The sequence below is a fragment of the Zootoca vivipara genome, chromosome 4 (assembly GCF_963506605.1).
Source record: "Zootoca vivipara chromosome 4, rZooViv1.1, whole genome shotgun sequence".
NCBI lineage: Eukaryota > Metazoa > Chordata > Lepidosauria > Squamata > Lacertidae > Zootoca > Zootoca vivipara.
Genome location: NC_083279.1, coordinates 70,022,617 through 70,038,324, shown reverse-complemented (window position 1 = coordinate 70,038,324; position 15,708 = coordinate 70,022,617). Strand labels below are relative to the sequence as shown.

Sequence of the window (15,708 nt, the reverse complement as noted above, 5' to 3'; positions counted from 1 at the left end):
TTTGTTTATCATGGAATCAGAGACCTGCTTGTCCAGATCCTCTGTGACTTTTGACGGAGTATAGTTTTCAACCACTTTTCTAAGCTGCTCTTGCAGGCTAACAGCACAATTTTAAAAAAGTCACACCCCATTGCACCGGCAAAAAAATGGGGAAATAAAACATGGTTATTTGAAGTTTCACGATTCCATGCAGAGAAGTTAGCAGCACATTCACATATGATTGTCTTTTTTTGTATGCTGATTTTCCAAGGAAGCAACTTTCCAACCAATACCCTAAATCTTACATGTATAAGAGATATTTGAATGTAATATTTATTTGGTGACTTTACAAGTGTAAGTCATTTACAAAAAAATAACAAACAAATGTAATTCTCAGTGCAGCTTCAAATATCTGAAAACAGGAAACAATCTGTGATGATTTGGAATGCTAGTATCAGACAGCACATGCTTAATTCTTAATTGTTTTCCAGAGACAGAAGTGTCAGTGTACATAGAGCCACACAAATAAAAACCCTTTTGAAAAACATGATACAATTACAGATGAGAGGGATACTTCAATAGAAAACTCAAGAACTCAAAAATGCTTTGTCTCCTTCCTTCCTCTCTCTCTCTCTCTGTAAGCAGCTGACTTTCTAAACTGAACATAATGGAAAGATTAAAATTATCACTGAATCTTGTCAATTAACTGACCTCAGAACACAATCTTAACATACCTGTGCTATACAATTAATTTTGTAAATCTGAAATAGTACTATTACAGTTACACATTCGCTTCAGTAGCTCCTAGGAACAGTAGGACAACTGAGAACAGTGGACTGGTGCAGATTGCCTCCTCTTCCTGCAGCCTCTAGCATCATCTCCCACTCTTCTAAAGGGTCTCATAATTCTCTGGAACAGTGTGGAATGTGATACTGGAGGAGAAGGAAATTCACCAACAGTAGCATCCTCTGGGCAAAACCCCATTCAGGAGAGGTTTCTACTGATGGGAGCAAAGTGTGGATCCAACCCAGTATATGCAGTTTGCTAAGCACTCAAATAGAAACAGCTCTTAAAATAGAGCTGAAAAAGTAACAAAACTGCAGGTGGATGCTTTGTGCCGCAGCATAAGCCCAAAAGCATCTTTTGAAGCGTAAGTTACTGTTTCCAATTCAGTTGGACCCTTTCAATTAAACTTCACCCCAACAAGGTCCGATACCTATTTCTACAACAATTCTAGCACACATACTAACCTGCCGAATCCAAGACCAGTGTTGGCAGTGTCCTTAACAGAGACAATTTTGCTCTCCTGAAAAACGTTTTGACAAATAGGCTTTTTCTAGTGACTTTCAAATTAAGACAAGGGAAAGGAAAAGTTGCTTTTGGGGACACGGGGCTACTGAAAAATGGTAGTAAACTGCAAAAGATCTTAAAAGTAGTTCTCTAAACCATGCACTAGAACACAGCAGATTGAGAACTTCGGTTTCTGTATAGCTGCCACTGTCCTATTAAATGAAGCAGAAACTGTAAACGGGAAGAAAGAAAATTATTAAGCTTCACCCACAATTGCCTTAAAAATCCCTATTATTCAACAACTTTGCAAATAATGTGTTCTTTGCAAAAATAAAATCAAGTGAGGGATTCATTGCATATAAAAATTACACAGCATTATTAATTTTTAAAATCAACATAATAAGCAGTAGTAAAACATCCTGTAGATAGAGCCAGTCATTCACAACATCCACCCTCAAAACATGAGTCAAAACGGTTTTTATTTGCATGGCCAAAATAATATTTGATCCCCTTGCAACTCTTTTAACCTCCCTCTAACAATTATTTGCTGCAGGGGGAACAAACTGCTTACTCTGTTGGACAGCCACTCCAGCAACACCTAAACATTTAACAGATAATTACAACACCATGGACCAAAAAAAATAAAAAATCCCAAAAAACCACCCCCAGATTAACTTCCACCATTCAACACACTGCAACAGTGTCTTTAGGACTAGGTCGAAGGGGGCAGCTTTACTTTTAAAAAGGTCATTTCCCTCCAATTCTTTCTTTACAATGTTGGTGGTTTCAATCCATATTTCTTTGCAACTTCTGTCTGGGCATAGGCAGCATCACAGAGTGAGTAGAGGTGAGCCATTTCCATCTCAGATTTGGCTAGGTTAATAGCTTTATTGAACATTTCAATGGCTTTATCCAGATTGCCTCTGAAATAAAGGGGAAAGGTTGCATTAATATAAAGGAAATAAAGCTTGATATGACAAGAGAAAAGCCCATTCTAAAACCAGAGACTAAAAATAATCCAAGGACAATGCCTGGGTTAGAGCTGCATTCTGAAAGCTGAACTTTCCTCCTTAGCAGTCACCAGTATTGTTATGGATATACAAGTCCTTTATCAAATATCATAAATTAAAGCTTAGCAGTTACATGTGGATGTTAAAAGAATGTATGGTGCAAGTAGATGAATAGGTACCACTACAGTGGGAAGGTAAATGGCGTTTCCGTGTGCTGCTCTGGTTTGCCAGAAGCGGCTTTGTCATGCTGGCCACATGACCTGGAAGCTATACGCCGGCTCCCTCGGCCAATCATGCGAGATGAGCGCGCAACCCCAGAGTCGGTCACGACTGGACCTCATGGTCAGGGGTCCCTTTACCCTTTACCTGTATGTATGTATGTATGTACTGTAAATATGACTCTGCTTCCGTAATTCCTGCATTGCCTACAACACTTTTTGCAGTTTAGGCAACATCTGTTGGGGCCCACATCCAGACCTATATGCTATGAGCAGTCATAACTCCAAGGCTGCAATCCTAGGCCCACTTCCCTAGCGCAAGTTCCATTGAATTCAGTGGGACTTAAAGTAGCTTACATATAACTACCCTGCAATTGGGTGTGGGTGGATGTACACATATCTCTCTGTGTGTCACAGACAGACACAGATACACACTGCACTATTACCGTATATTCCGGCGTATAAGACAACTGGGTGTATAAGACGACCCCCAACTTTTCCAGTTAAAATATAGTTTGGGATATATTCTCCATATAAGAAATATGACCCGGTGTATAAGACGACCCCCTGACTTTTGAGAAGACTTTCCTGGGTTAAAAAGTACTCTTATACGCAGGAATATATAGTATATACTGCATCATGGTGCTTCAAATGTCAGTGAGACCACATTGTTCTCTACTACAGAACTGGCCCAGGGTTATAGTGGTTTTGTCCGAGGTTGGTTTCCAGCCAGGAAGCTTTTCAAAGTTTAGTACCGTAGCATGGAATGCATAATAGCTGCTTGTCTGTTGACAAGCTGTAATTGTAATTGCACCAATATGATAGTATGGTAGAGGAGAGCTGATACTGATGCCAAAAGTGCACTCCAGCTGAAGAAAAATCAACATCAGTTCTGCAAAGGAAGTTGCTAATGGCTTAAAGCACTTGTTTTCAACTAGTGCAGCATTTCTCAACCTTGGGTCCCAGATGCTGTTATTCTACCAATCCTATCATCCATAGCCAGCAGGGGCAGCAATCATGGATAATGGGAGTGGTAGTCCAACATCATCTGGAGACCCAAGGTTGTGAAAGACTGTACTAGAGGACCAGAACCTGATCCAAGGGATATTCACTTGGCACCTAGAGTACAGAAGAGGGAGACAGACAATGACGCGTATCCCTTTCCTATACCAGCAGGGTTGTAGTACTGGATCAAGCTGGTGGTTGGATCCTTAACTTCCCAAACCCCAGAGGGTCACTTTGACAAGTGTGTGGGACCATTTCCTTTGCAGACTGGCTTGACAGTGTCAGGGGACAGATAATTATTATGTGTGCCAGAAGTTCCCCACTGATGTGCTATAGGGCTATCTGCTTCCAACAGTCTTGAAGGAAGAAATCTGATGACAGTAATGTAGCATTCTAGACTCCCAAACTGGAAAAAATATGGTACTTACCTTTGCACTTCAATTGTCCCCATAGTTTCATATGCAAAGTCACATTTGTTATCAATTTCAATGGCTTTGCTTATAAGTTCCAAACCTTTATCTAAATCCTGCTTCCACTGAAGTTGAAGTAAACTGCAATAAAAACAATTGCAGGCCTAAGTGAATTGTATGAAAACAACAGACCTAACATGGTAGCATTCTAAGAAAGAAAATACAGTCTGAAAAAGTAAAGAGCCCTGCAGTCAAGTAGGCTCTGGATCCAAGTCAGATGTAGTCATTTACATATACAGTGGTATGTTGGTTTGCAAACAGTCTGGTCTACATACGTTTTGGATTACAAACACGTCAAACCCGGATGTGCGTGTCCCAGTTTGCAAACTTTTGGGGGATTACATCCCTTTTTCTTTTTTTTGGATTACAGACAAAAGAAATTTGGAGTCCCCGTTGCTGAAAGCACGCCTTGGGTTACAACCTGTTTTGGTTTACAAACGGACTCCTGGAACGGATTATGGTTGTAAACCAAGGTACCACTGTATACCTTTTGTGACTATATGATTGACAAAATAGAGGCTGGATTCTATTTAATCCTATAAACAGATACCTATTTATAAATTAATGATTATAGCTTGAATCCAGTGTGTCCCTACCACGAGGCTCCAATTAGAATAAATCAGTTTTCAGCCCTCTCTGCAATCCCCCACACGTTTCAAGAATTTGTTGTTGTTGTTTAGTCGTTTAGTCGTGTCCGACTCTTCGTGACCCCATGGACCATAGCACGCCAGGCACTCCTGTCTTGCACTGCCTCCCACAGTTTGGTCAAACTCATGTTCATAGCTTCGAGAACACTGTCCAACCATCTTGTCCTCTATCGTCCCCTTCTCCTAGTGCCCTCAATCTTTCCCAACATCAGGGTCTTTTCCAAGGATTCTTCTCTTCTCATGAGGTGGCCAAAGTATTGGAGCCTCAGCTTCACGATCTGTCCTTCCAGGGAGCACTCAGGGCTGATTTCCTTAAGAATGGATATGTTTGATCTTCTTGCAGTCCATGGGACTCTCAAGAGTCTCCTCCAGCACCATAATTCAAAAGCATCAATTCTTCGTTTCAAGAATAGAGGGGGGAAATAAAACTAGCAACGACGATTATTTCACTTCTTCTACTGGGAGCATCCCATAAGCAGAGCTCTGTTCATGGGAACTTTGGATCCAACCCAATAATATTACTGTACCTTTAAAACATTTTAATGTTACATTATTACCACCAATAAAGTGAGCTTTCCAGAAAATTATGAATTTTCCCAAAAAAATGTTTACAGCTGCCCTTAAATGCTGGAGAGCTGATTTAGCATGTTTAACTTTCATTTAGTAAAACAAAATTATAAGAAGCATGTCTTAATAATTTAATATATTGCATAAATATCTGAGTAGATTTTCCAGTAGCAATGAACTGAAATATGTGATTAGGAAAAAATGGAAGTCCAAGTAGTGTGATTTTAATTCAGTATTCAAACAAACTCAAAGTATCACTTGGAATTTTTTATTGAAATGAGTATGTGTATCAATACTTTTAAAATACACATAACTACTCAAAAACATACTGTATTTGATTTCAGTGGAAGGGTTGGATGTGGAGGCACTGTTAACATATTTATTTTAGTATGCCTGAAAAGTTGCACATATATTCATCATGTCACTACTACTGCATAAAACTAAGTGGAACATTTTAACAAAGATAACATAGTGGAAATTTTTCCAAGCCACATTCATTTACTAGGGAAGGATTTTATCCCTCTGTCACCCACCTGATGGAAAGGCTTCCATCAGTGTAATGGAGAACAAAGCAGTTTTCAGTGATTCTCCTCCCTCCAATATAACCTGTTTAAGAGTCTCTTAACCTTCTGGACCATAGGCTAGAGCACAAGAGGTACAGGTCATCCAAAATTGCTTCAATCCCCATTTTGTTAACAGAAGCTTTACCATCAGTTGAGCGACAGAACTGGATACAACTCAATATCTTTTTAGACAGATTATTTCAGATCTAAAATTTAGGAGAAGTTTTCACAGACACAATAAATCACATAAGTGGACCTGCAGATAAGTCATAAATGTAGCAAGCAAGTATAGTACTTACCCTTTATGAACATAAGTAGTAGCATTATCTGGCTCAAGATCAATACATTTATCGTACATTTCATCAGCTTTGCCAAATTGCTGCTGATCTGTTAATGCCTGTATGAATAAACATAATTGAATAATGAAAGAAGATGTAGTTTAAAGACTAAGTTCAGATTCTCATATACCTCTCAAAAATAAGTGGAATATACTAGCCCAATCTGTTAGCACATGAAGTATTAAGAAGTATTATTTATTGAGTTGGTTCATAATAGACAATTTTTTCACAAATGAAGAGTAACATATACCTGGGCATATAGTGCATAGCCTTCAGCACACCTCGGGAATTTTTTAATAACGTCTTCGAAGCCTTTCATTGCCGACTGTACTTGTAAAGCGTTATTTCCAGTATAGGCTTGACGATACTGTTAAAAAAAAGTGACTATGTAAAAAATAAAAACATGACAGAAAACTAATTTATTGTCATCTAACCTCCCAGCAATAACTAATACATTCTGAAATGTAAACCATCAACTTCCTGAAAGCGAAACAGTATTTTGACAAAATATGTGACTGCTTGACAGTAAAATCCTAATAAAACCCCATATACTCACCAATGCAAAGCATTTCTGTGCTTGTGCCAAGGCAGAATCTGGCCGCAAACGGATACATTCATCAAAATCTTCTACAGCATCTTCAACTTGGTCAAGCAGAATTTTTAGCTAACACAAAGAAAGAAGTATGAGCAAAGCTCTGCATGCTATACAAGGAAAAGTCAATGCCACTGATAGAAATACAGTGGTACCTCGGTTTATGAACACAATTGGTTCCGGAAGTCTGTTCATAAACTGAAGCGTTCATAAACTGAAGCGAACTTTCCCATTGCAAGTAATGGAAAGTGGATTAATCCGTTCCAGATGGGTCTGCGGAGTACTCAACCTGAAGCGTACTTAACCCGAAGCATGGGTGTAATTGGTTCCGGAAGCCTGTTCATAAACTGAAGCGAACTTTCCCATTGAAAGTAATGGAAAGTGAATTAATCCGTTCCAGATGGATCCGCGGCGTTCGTAAACCGAAAATTCATAAACCGAGGTGTTCATAAACCGAGGTTCCACTGTATCAGAAAAAAATCATTCCACACTCTTAATTACCAGGGAAGATAGGCCTACCCCAATTAGAAAATATTTTTTGCATGGGTAATTTCTAACCAGCTGCCTAGCAAGTTTAGCATCCGTCCCCATTTAACACTAATCTTGCACTTCTCTCCAGTTGCTTACTTATTAGCAGTTAAGAGATATTTAAGAACTACTCAAATCTCAATGCACAGTTGTCAATCTCTCACTCTCTCTAATATTCTGTAACATTATACTCTATTTATCTAGATGTTACAGAGTATCTGATTTCAAAGGGGAAATAATCAAAATAGCTCCTACCTACTAGGAACTATCCCTGAATTATCACTTTACATTCTACTATTTTAATACAGTATTATATAGATCAGGATCCCCAAACTCAGCCCTCCAGATATTTTGGGACTACAACTCCCATAATCCCTAACTAACAGGACCACTGGTCAGGGATGATGGGAATTGTAGTCCCAAAACATCTGGAGGGCCACGTTTGGGGATGCCTGATATAGATATTTGTATTGGTATGTATGCCACCCTGGAATGCCTTTGTGGATGAAGATATGGGTAGGAAATATAATAATAAGTAAAATAAATACCTGCCCTCTGTGATGGTATACATCTGCATTCTGAGGATCAATATCGGCAGCCATATTAAAATCTTGGGTGGAGAGCAGAGGTTGTTGTTGTTGCATATACATACTGCCTCGCTTGATGAGAGCATTAGCACGAAGCTGTTAAAAGGAATAATGGAAATTATAGCTGCCAGCTACGAAGTCTTTTCAGAGTTTTAGGCTGCAGGAGTCATCCCACTTACCTGTACCAAGGAATTAAATGGTACAGTCAGTTCTGTATCCAGGGCAGCTGTCTACCAGCTCCATCTGGTACGGCTGAGACCCTACCTGCCCGCGGACTGTCTCGCCAGAGTGCTGCATGCTCTAGTTATCTCCCACCTGGACTACTGGAATGTGCTCTATGTGGGGCTACCTTTGAAGGTGACCCAGAAACTACAACTAATCCAGAATGCAGCAGCTAGACTGGTGACTGGGAGCGGCCACCGAGACCATATAACACCAGTCCTGAAAGACCTCCGTTGGCTCCCAGTATGTTTCTGAGCACAATTCTAAGTGTTGGTGCTGACCTTTAAAGCCCTAAATGGCTTCAGTCCAGTATACCTGAAGGAGCGTCTCCACCTCCATCATTCTGCCTGGACACTGAGGTCCAGCGCCGAGGGCCTTCTGGTGGTTCCCTCACTGCGAGAAGCAAAGCTACAGGGAACCAGGCAGAGGGCCTTCTCGGTAGTGGCGCCCGGCCTGTGGAATGCTCTCCCATCAGAGATCAAAGAGATAAACAACTACCAGAAAGGGAAGTTTTTAATGTGTGACATTTTAATGTATTTTAATATTTGTTGGAAGCCGCCCAGAGTGGCTGGGGAAACCCAGCCGGATGGGCGGGGTACAAATAAATTATTATTATTATTACTACTATTATTTACTTCTGAGTAGACCTAATTAGGACTGCAGCCCAAGTTCTGATAGCATAGTTTTGATCAATCAGTCATGGAGCCCTATACTTGGGTAGTATTTGCAATCTGAACATGATACTGAACAGAATTACTACCGTTTAAACTGTTAAGAACCCCCAAACAAGCCTTAAAGCAGGCCATGACACAGTTACAGGAAAACAAATACCCTAGATCCGAAGAACTGAATTGGGTGCCCAGCTAAAACTGGATTCTGTGTTCTCCATCCCTCCCAAGATAACTCAAGGCTAGTCATATTATGCGGATATCCCCACAGTAGAGGATTGGAGGGTAAAAATGGTTGAATATATAGAGCTGGCCAAATTTACTGGGAAGTTAAGGGAACAAAGAGATCAAAAAGTACAATCAGAGTGGAGTAAATTTGTGGAATATCTGGAAACGTATTGTAAGACTCTAAAGACACTAACAGGTCTGAAATAATACCTACAACAGGAATTAGAGAGTTAAATATAAATTATGGATAAAGAAGGGGACTGATGAAAATAAGATAAAAGAAAAGCGCAAAATGTAAGAGATAAACTGTAAAACTAAACGTGAAGTGAAAGGGAAGCTGGGTTCGGCAGAACTAAAATTGGGTATGAAGGTAGGGGGGAATGGGACCATTTAAACATTTGTTTGGTGATGGCTTATGTATTGTATTTGGCTTAACTTTGCATCTTATAAATTTATGGTTATGTGTATGTCAGAAAAAACAATAAAAAATTATTTTTTTAAAAAAGGCTAGTCATATTATGCTGAAGACCCAGGCCCCCTTGTCATGATCTGCTATTTCTCTTACTCCTTCTGCAATTTAAGTTTCATATATAGTACAGGCATGGGGAACCTTTGGACCTCCAGATGTTGCTGAACTAAAACTCTCATAAGCTCCAGCAAGCAAAGCTGGGAGCTGTAGTTCAGAAACATCAGGAGGGCCAAAGGTGCCACATGTCTGATATACCCTAAGGCAGTAAATACAAATGTTGGCTCATGGCCAATCAGTGGTTAATAGAACCTTTGTGAGCAGCTTGTCAGGAAATGGTTATGCAGGGTTTCACTTCCTGGTCAGGAGTCAGAAATGCTTTAGAAGTCTGAATCAAAGATACAATCTATGGCCAGGTCTCCTTGGCCAAAAAATTGAAATTTGCCCATTTCTAGGATAATTTTGCTTAATGTCTGTAACACAATGGGTGAAAGCAAATATTGGGCAGTGAGCATATAATGCCAATCCTGCGCTTGCAAGGAACTGAATAGGAGAAAAAGCTGGCAATATGCTAAATTTTTAGTCCACCGCTTTTCTTCTATATATGCCCTCCACCCCCACCAAAGGGTAGTGGGAATTATTTTGAACATTCATTTATTGAAAAAACACTTAAGCCTACCACACTTGAACCCACACTTGAACCCTGAGGTCAGATAAGAGGCAACATAGTTACTTATATATTCTACTCAACAGCAGAATCACAGAAATAAATGGACAGAATATCACTGCTTCATCAACTGCCAAACATTTCAGGAAAATAAACACATTCATCACTCACCTTTACATTGGCATCTTCCATACCAATAACCTGATTCAGATCAGGTTTGGCAGCGTTTGCATTACCAATAAGCAGGTAGAACGTAGCTCTTAATAGTAAAGCTTCTGCCATATATTTTCCTTTAGCCTCAATTTCTTTAGTACACTCACTAATTATTTTGTCATAGTTTTCTTCTTCCATATATTTCTTTGCCTTTAAATAGCCAGAGCTGAAAATAACATGCATATTGGTCATTAATGGACAGTGAGAAATTCTTCCTAGTTCCAAAATATGGAGAATACATTTTGGGTGGTATCACTGGCCTATACATTAACTCACAAACCAATTGGTCCGAAATATCCTATTCCTCATCAATCCAGCTTTTAAATTTTCAAATATGCAAATTAATCATTTACTTGGGTGTTATCAGAACTATTTCAACAGACAGCACATATTAAAGCACACAATCAAATAACAGATAAATGTTCAAAAATGTTTCAAGAATTTATCTTAAAAAAAGGTTTCAGTAGCCCAAGTACTCTGACTTTGTAAGGTGGTGATGGCCTTGAAACTAATGGTTTGAGTAACCTCCAGTTCAGAATGTTCATGTGCCCTGACTGACTGGTTGAACCAAATGTACTGTGTGTGCGCACATGCACACCACTCTTCAATGTGTGGCTTATGGTGCCATTCCTTTGCTATCTATGACTCATCTTCAGCAAAAGTGAACACTCGAATTAACAGCATGTGCACTTGACATTCTCTTGAAACTGAACAACTGTCACTTCTCTTTTTGTATGCTCCCATATTCAAGTATCAAAAGAATAATTTCTGCTGCTCAGAAAATAAAATGTTGGTTTTATTTCAAAGACTTTAATACCAGCCTTCAACAACAAAATTCCCAGGTAGTTTGCAACCAGTCATCATTCCTAAGAGATAAAAAATATTTGATAGGGAGCTGTAATTATAGAATTGTAGAGTTGGAAGGAACCCAAGGATCATCTAGTCCAACCTCCTGCAATGTTTAGTCTCCTTTCTTGTATCTTGAATCAATTGAATCAATTGGTTCAGGTCCTACCCTCCAGAGCAGAAGAAAACAAGCTTGTTCCATCCTGCATGTGACAACCCTTTAGATATTTGAAGATGGGCTGTCACACGGAGGATGGAGCAAGCTTGTTTTCTGTAACACAGCTATCAGAAATGAAGCTAAACACAAACCTTTGTTCTAGTAATACCTGAGATTTAACCTCTAATCCCACTATTTGCACATTTATAAACCAAAGTGGTGGTGCTTAGGGTCCCATATTCCTTCCAAACGAAAGCAGCATTTGTTTTTTAAAAGCAATAAATGTTTTTGCTTATTGTTTAAATTTATACATTTTCTTTTTGCACATATGCTCAACACTCTGAAAATGATTCCCCTCCTGCACTACAAACATATTCTACAGTGCCTGAGCAGTATCAGGCAAGTTGGTAGTGTACAGAACTTAAGCAGTGTTCTAAGCAATTATTTTCCTTACAGATTTTCAAAGCTGAATATGTACAGCACCATGCATTTTACCTTTCTTATAAAGCATGCTTTAGAAACATAACGGTTTGTTCTACTTAATTCTAAGAAAATGTCACTTTCCTTACAGGTAGGTAGCCGTGTTGGTCTGAGTCGAAGCAAAATAAAAAAATTCCTTCAGTAGCACCTTAAAGACCAACTAAGTTTATATTTTGGTATGAGCTTTCGTGTGCATGCACACGAAAGCTCATACCAAAATATAAACTTAGTTGGTCTTTAAGGTGCTACTGAAGGAATTTTTTTATTTTGTCACTTTCCTTGTACTTCTTGGATCGATACCTATCTTTTTGACTCAGTAGACCACCACAGAGGGAGGTGTATACCTAATATTCCTGATGACTTAAGCCAAGGAAAGAATCATAAAAGGGATGCAAAATGTCATGCTCCCTCTCCCCAGCCTTCTTTCTTTCACTCTTTCCTCCTGCTAGCTCTAGCCATGTTAAAGTGTTATGATGGTACCAACTATAACCAGGCTTCAATTAATGCCTAACTAGGATTTGAAGATAGTAAAAAACAAATCCTGGTTAATATTAACTGTGTCTGACCCACAGTAGGGAAGCAAATATCCATTTGTCACAATGCTAATATTTTAAGCACAGTTAAAGCAACATCAGGATAATTATGTCCAGGCAAGTCCACAGATCAGTCTCCGTACCTGAGCACTGGAAAATGCACAACTTAACATCGATTTTTTTTAAAAAGATATTTGAGGAGCGGAGATCCTGGAAATTACAGGCTGGTTCCTGGTGTAATGTATTGTTAAAGATTAAATAACCAAGCATATAGGAAAAACAAGTCTTGTTGAAGTAGAACCAGGATGCCTTCTGCTAGGATAAGACCTGTCTCACTAACCTATTAAGAGTTATTTAAGAGTGTCAGGAATTATATAGATCCTCTTATGGATCAGGAATTAGTTGAGTAAAAGGAAGCAGAGAGTAGGAATAAATGGGCTGTTCTCCCAATAGAGGGATGTAGGAAGCAGAGTCCCACAAGCATCAGTATTAGGACCTGTGCTTTTTAATTTGTTCATAAACAGCCTAGTTAAGGGTGAGTAGTGAGGTGGCCAAGTTTGCTTTTGATATTAAGCTGGTCCTCACACTGGATGCAGACCCCTACTACTGGAAGAAATGTAAGCACTGGCTTTATTTAAATTTTCCTGTTTAATTAATTATATGTGATAGCACAGCAAAAGTCCATAGTTATAAAGATGTAGAACAGACAATGATGCAAACTAGAAAACCGAAAATTTACTCACTTAAGTTTATCGTTTACTTACTTTTCTTTTATGACAGAGGCTTCTCCTTCTTTATCTTTATCTTCATCAGATTTCTCTCCCCTAAGAAGTGGTTGGGAGATAATATCATCCGTGAAAGAGCTGAAGTATGATTTGATAAATTGTGGTGAAGGCATCAGAGGTTCTCTGTTCTGAAATAAGATGGATAGTGTTGGTTCAAATGCGATTTCTAATTTTTTATCAGTCAATGGCAAGTAACTAATCCAACTGCAATCAGCACACAATTTACAGTGGGGGTGGGGAAGTATTTGATTGCCTGTTAAATTTGCCCGTTTGCCCTCTGACGATGAAATGACCAGTCCATAATTTTAAAGGTAGGTTTTTGTAGGTGTGAGAGACAGGATTACAAGAGGAAACCCCCCAGAAACCCAGAAGACAAAAGTCAGAGATTGATGTGCATTATAATGAGTGAAAGAAGTATTTGATCCCCTATCAACCAGCCAGATGTCAGGCTACCTGGTATCTTCACTGTATGTAAGGAGCTGAGATTAGAAGCACCTGCTGTAAGGGAGAGGTCTTACCTGTAATCCCAGCTCATTACAGTACCTGTACAAAAGATACTGGGGGTTTTCCTGTTGTTATTTTGTCTCTCGCAAATGTACAATAAACCTACCATTAAAATTATGGACTGGTCATTTCTTCGTCAGAGGGAAAACAGGCAAATTTAACAGGGGATCAAATACTTTTCCCCCTCACTGTAATTACACTTTTAAAAAACTGATTTCCGGTTCAATCTCTAAGTGCAGTTTAAGTGCTGGTGGCAGCCTATGAAGTACTAAACAGTCTGGTCAGGATTTTTGAAGCACTATTCGTTCCTTATCAGCCTGCTCATTCTTTTCCATCTTCATGAAGACCCTTCTTCTATTCCCACAGCTAAATTAAGGGGGTGCTAATGAGGGAACTAATGAGGGTATCACTTGAGAATACTCTTTCAAGGAAAATCTGGATGAACACCATGCTGTTATTAATATTCCAGGTCAGGAGGACTCTTTTCCTGTATTATTTATATAACTGCTGATGTCTTGCTGGTTTACCATGATCACTGGTATTGTAGTTGATTCCTTGGTACTGAAACTGAAATTTAAACTATCTACAACATAATATCCTACTGAAACCAAAGTATGTGTAACATAAATAAGATGTAACTTCATTTTCCTTTCCTTCCTGTTTTTCTTATGTTTACTTTTAAATAGTAAGCTGATTAGGGTAGGAAGCTGGTTTTTGTTCTTTGTGGAGAGCCATGCATATACCAGTACATAGTTGTTTTTTGGCATGTTATGCAGAAAAAGAAGGATAAATATCGTAAAGTATCTGACTTGTGGACTTGCTGCTTCTATTGCCTGTATCGGCTACTCCCACTGTGGTTATCAGCAATCCTTACTTTCACTAGGACAAGTTTTCAAATCACTTCACACTTGCTGTAAAAACCATTAGCACAGCTTTATTCTTGTAACCACCACCAAATGGCAGGTGTGTTACTATCACAACCAATATTGAAGACATACCTTATATTTTTCTTTGGCCTTTTCTTTCCCAAGAAGTTTAAGAACTTTATCAGCTAGCAACATACTTTGCTGATTTTGAAAGCCTTCTAAAATGCACACTGCAGTGACATCTGGGGATTATGAACAGAAAAAAATGATATGAATTATGAGTTCTTTAATGCCTTAAAAAATATATAGCCAGTTGCCACAATGTACATTTTATTCTTCTGAGCAAATGGCTTATACATAACCCTCTTTGCAGCCAAGGATTTTGAAAATAAACTTATATTCTTTTGCTGAATTCAAACAACTTCTGCATCTTTAACTTCATTTAAAGTACAACATACTCACCTTCTAAACATTCTTTCTTATTGTCTAGCTTCTCATGTGCCTTTGCACGCCTGAAGAGGGCTTTTATGTATCTGGGATTTAGCTCAACTGCCTTTGTACAGTCTTGTGCTACCTCTTTCCATTTTTGCTGTAGATACAAGAATAACCAGTTACAAATAAGCTATTTTCTCAAAGGAAAAAAATTACAGGAGATTTCTACCACTTTTAACACTGCAACCTAGTATGCTTTAATAGTTTTTAGTCTGAAACAATCTTAACTTCAGATGCTGCTCTAGATTTAAGTTACCAATCCATCTATGCAAGCCTATGTGTGTTTAGTCAAGAGTTAAGTCCCAGTGTGCTCTATGCAATTCACTCCCAGGTTGATGTGTTTAGGATTGTAGAAAATGGTTACAACTACAGAGTAGTCTTACTAAAGTATTAGTAAACAGTAAACATATGAATTTTTCACTCTCAAAGTAGCATCTTGGAGACACATGTCCGGGAAAACAAAGAGCAGAAGCAGCCAGTCAAAAAGGAAATCAGGAAACTTTGCAACCCAATAAGAAAATGAGTGTGTGCATGCTAAAACAAGGTTTTTTAAAAAGAGATACAGCTGGTAGGAAGAAGTATTCAAAGCCTAGTGAACTCAAGACCTGGTACTGTACTATTTAGGCCCGAATAATGCAAATAAAAAAGAAATACTTCTAATAATAATAATAATAATAATAATTTATTATTTATACCCCGCCCATCTGGCCGGGTTCCCCCAGCCACTCTGGGCGGCTTCCAAAAAAACAGAAATTCTAAAATACAGAAATCCATCAAACATTAAAAG

The 15,708-nt window shown here is 38.7% G+C and overlaps 1 protein-coding gene across 1 annotated transcript in view; it reads right to left on the bottom strand.

Annotated features, from left to right (window-relative positions):
* Nucleotides 1–289: 289 nt before the first annotated feature.
* The window catches only part of TOMM70 (translocase of outer mitochondrial membrane 70), a 29,729-nt gene continuing 14,310 nt past the window's right edge, over nt 290–15,708 (bottom strand). The window contains exons 3-12 of the mRNA XM_035115222.2: nt 14,892–15,018; nt 14,562–14,671; nt 13,039–13,187; nt 10,217–10,424; nt 7,756–7,890; nt 6,644–6,751; nt 6,338–6,454; nt 6,049–6,146; nt 3,931–4,053; nt 290–2,192 (exon numbers count right to left, since the gene is read on the bottom strand). Of these exons, the coding sequence (XP_034971113.1) occupies nt 2,039–2,192; nt 3,931–4,053; nt 6,049–6,146; nt 6,338–6,454; nt 6,644–6,751; nt 7,756–7,890; nt 10,217–10,424; nt 13,039–13,187; nt 14,562–14,671; nt 14,892–15,018 (1,329 nt within the window). The 3' untranslated portion in view covers nt 290–2,038. The remainder of the gene's footprint in view (nt 2,193–3,930; nt 4,054–6,048; nt 6,147–6,337; nt 6,455–6,643; nt 6,752–7,755; nt 7,891–10,216; nt 10,425–13,038; nt 13,188–14,561; nt 14,672–14,891; nt 15,019–15,708) is intronic.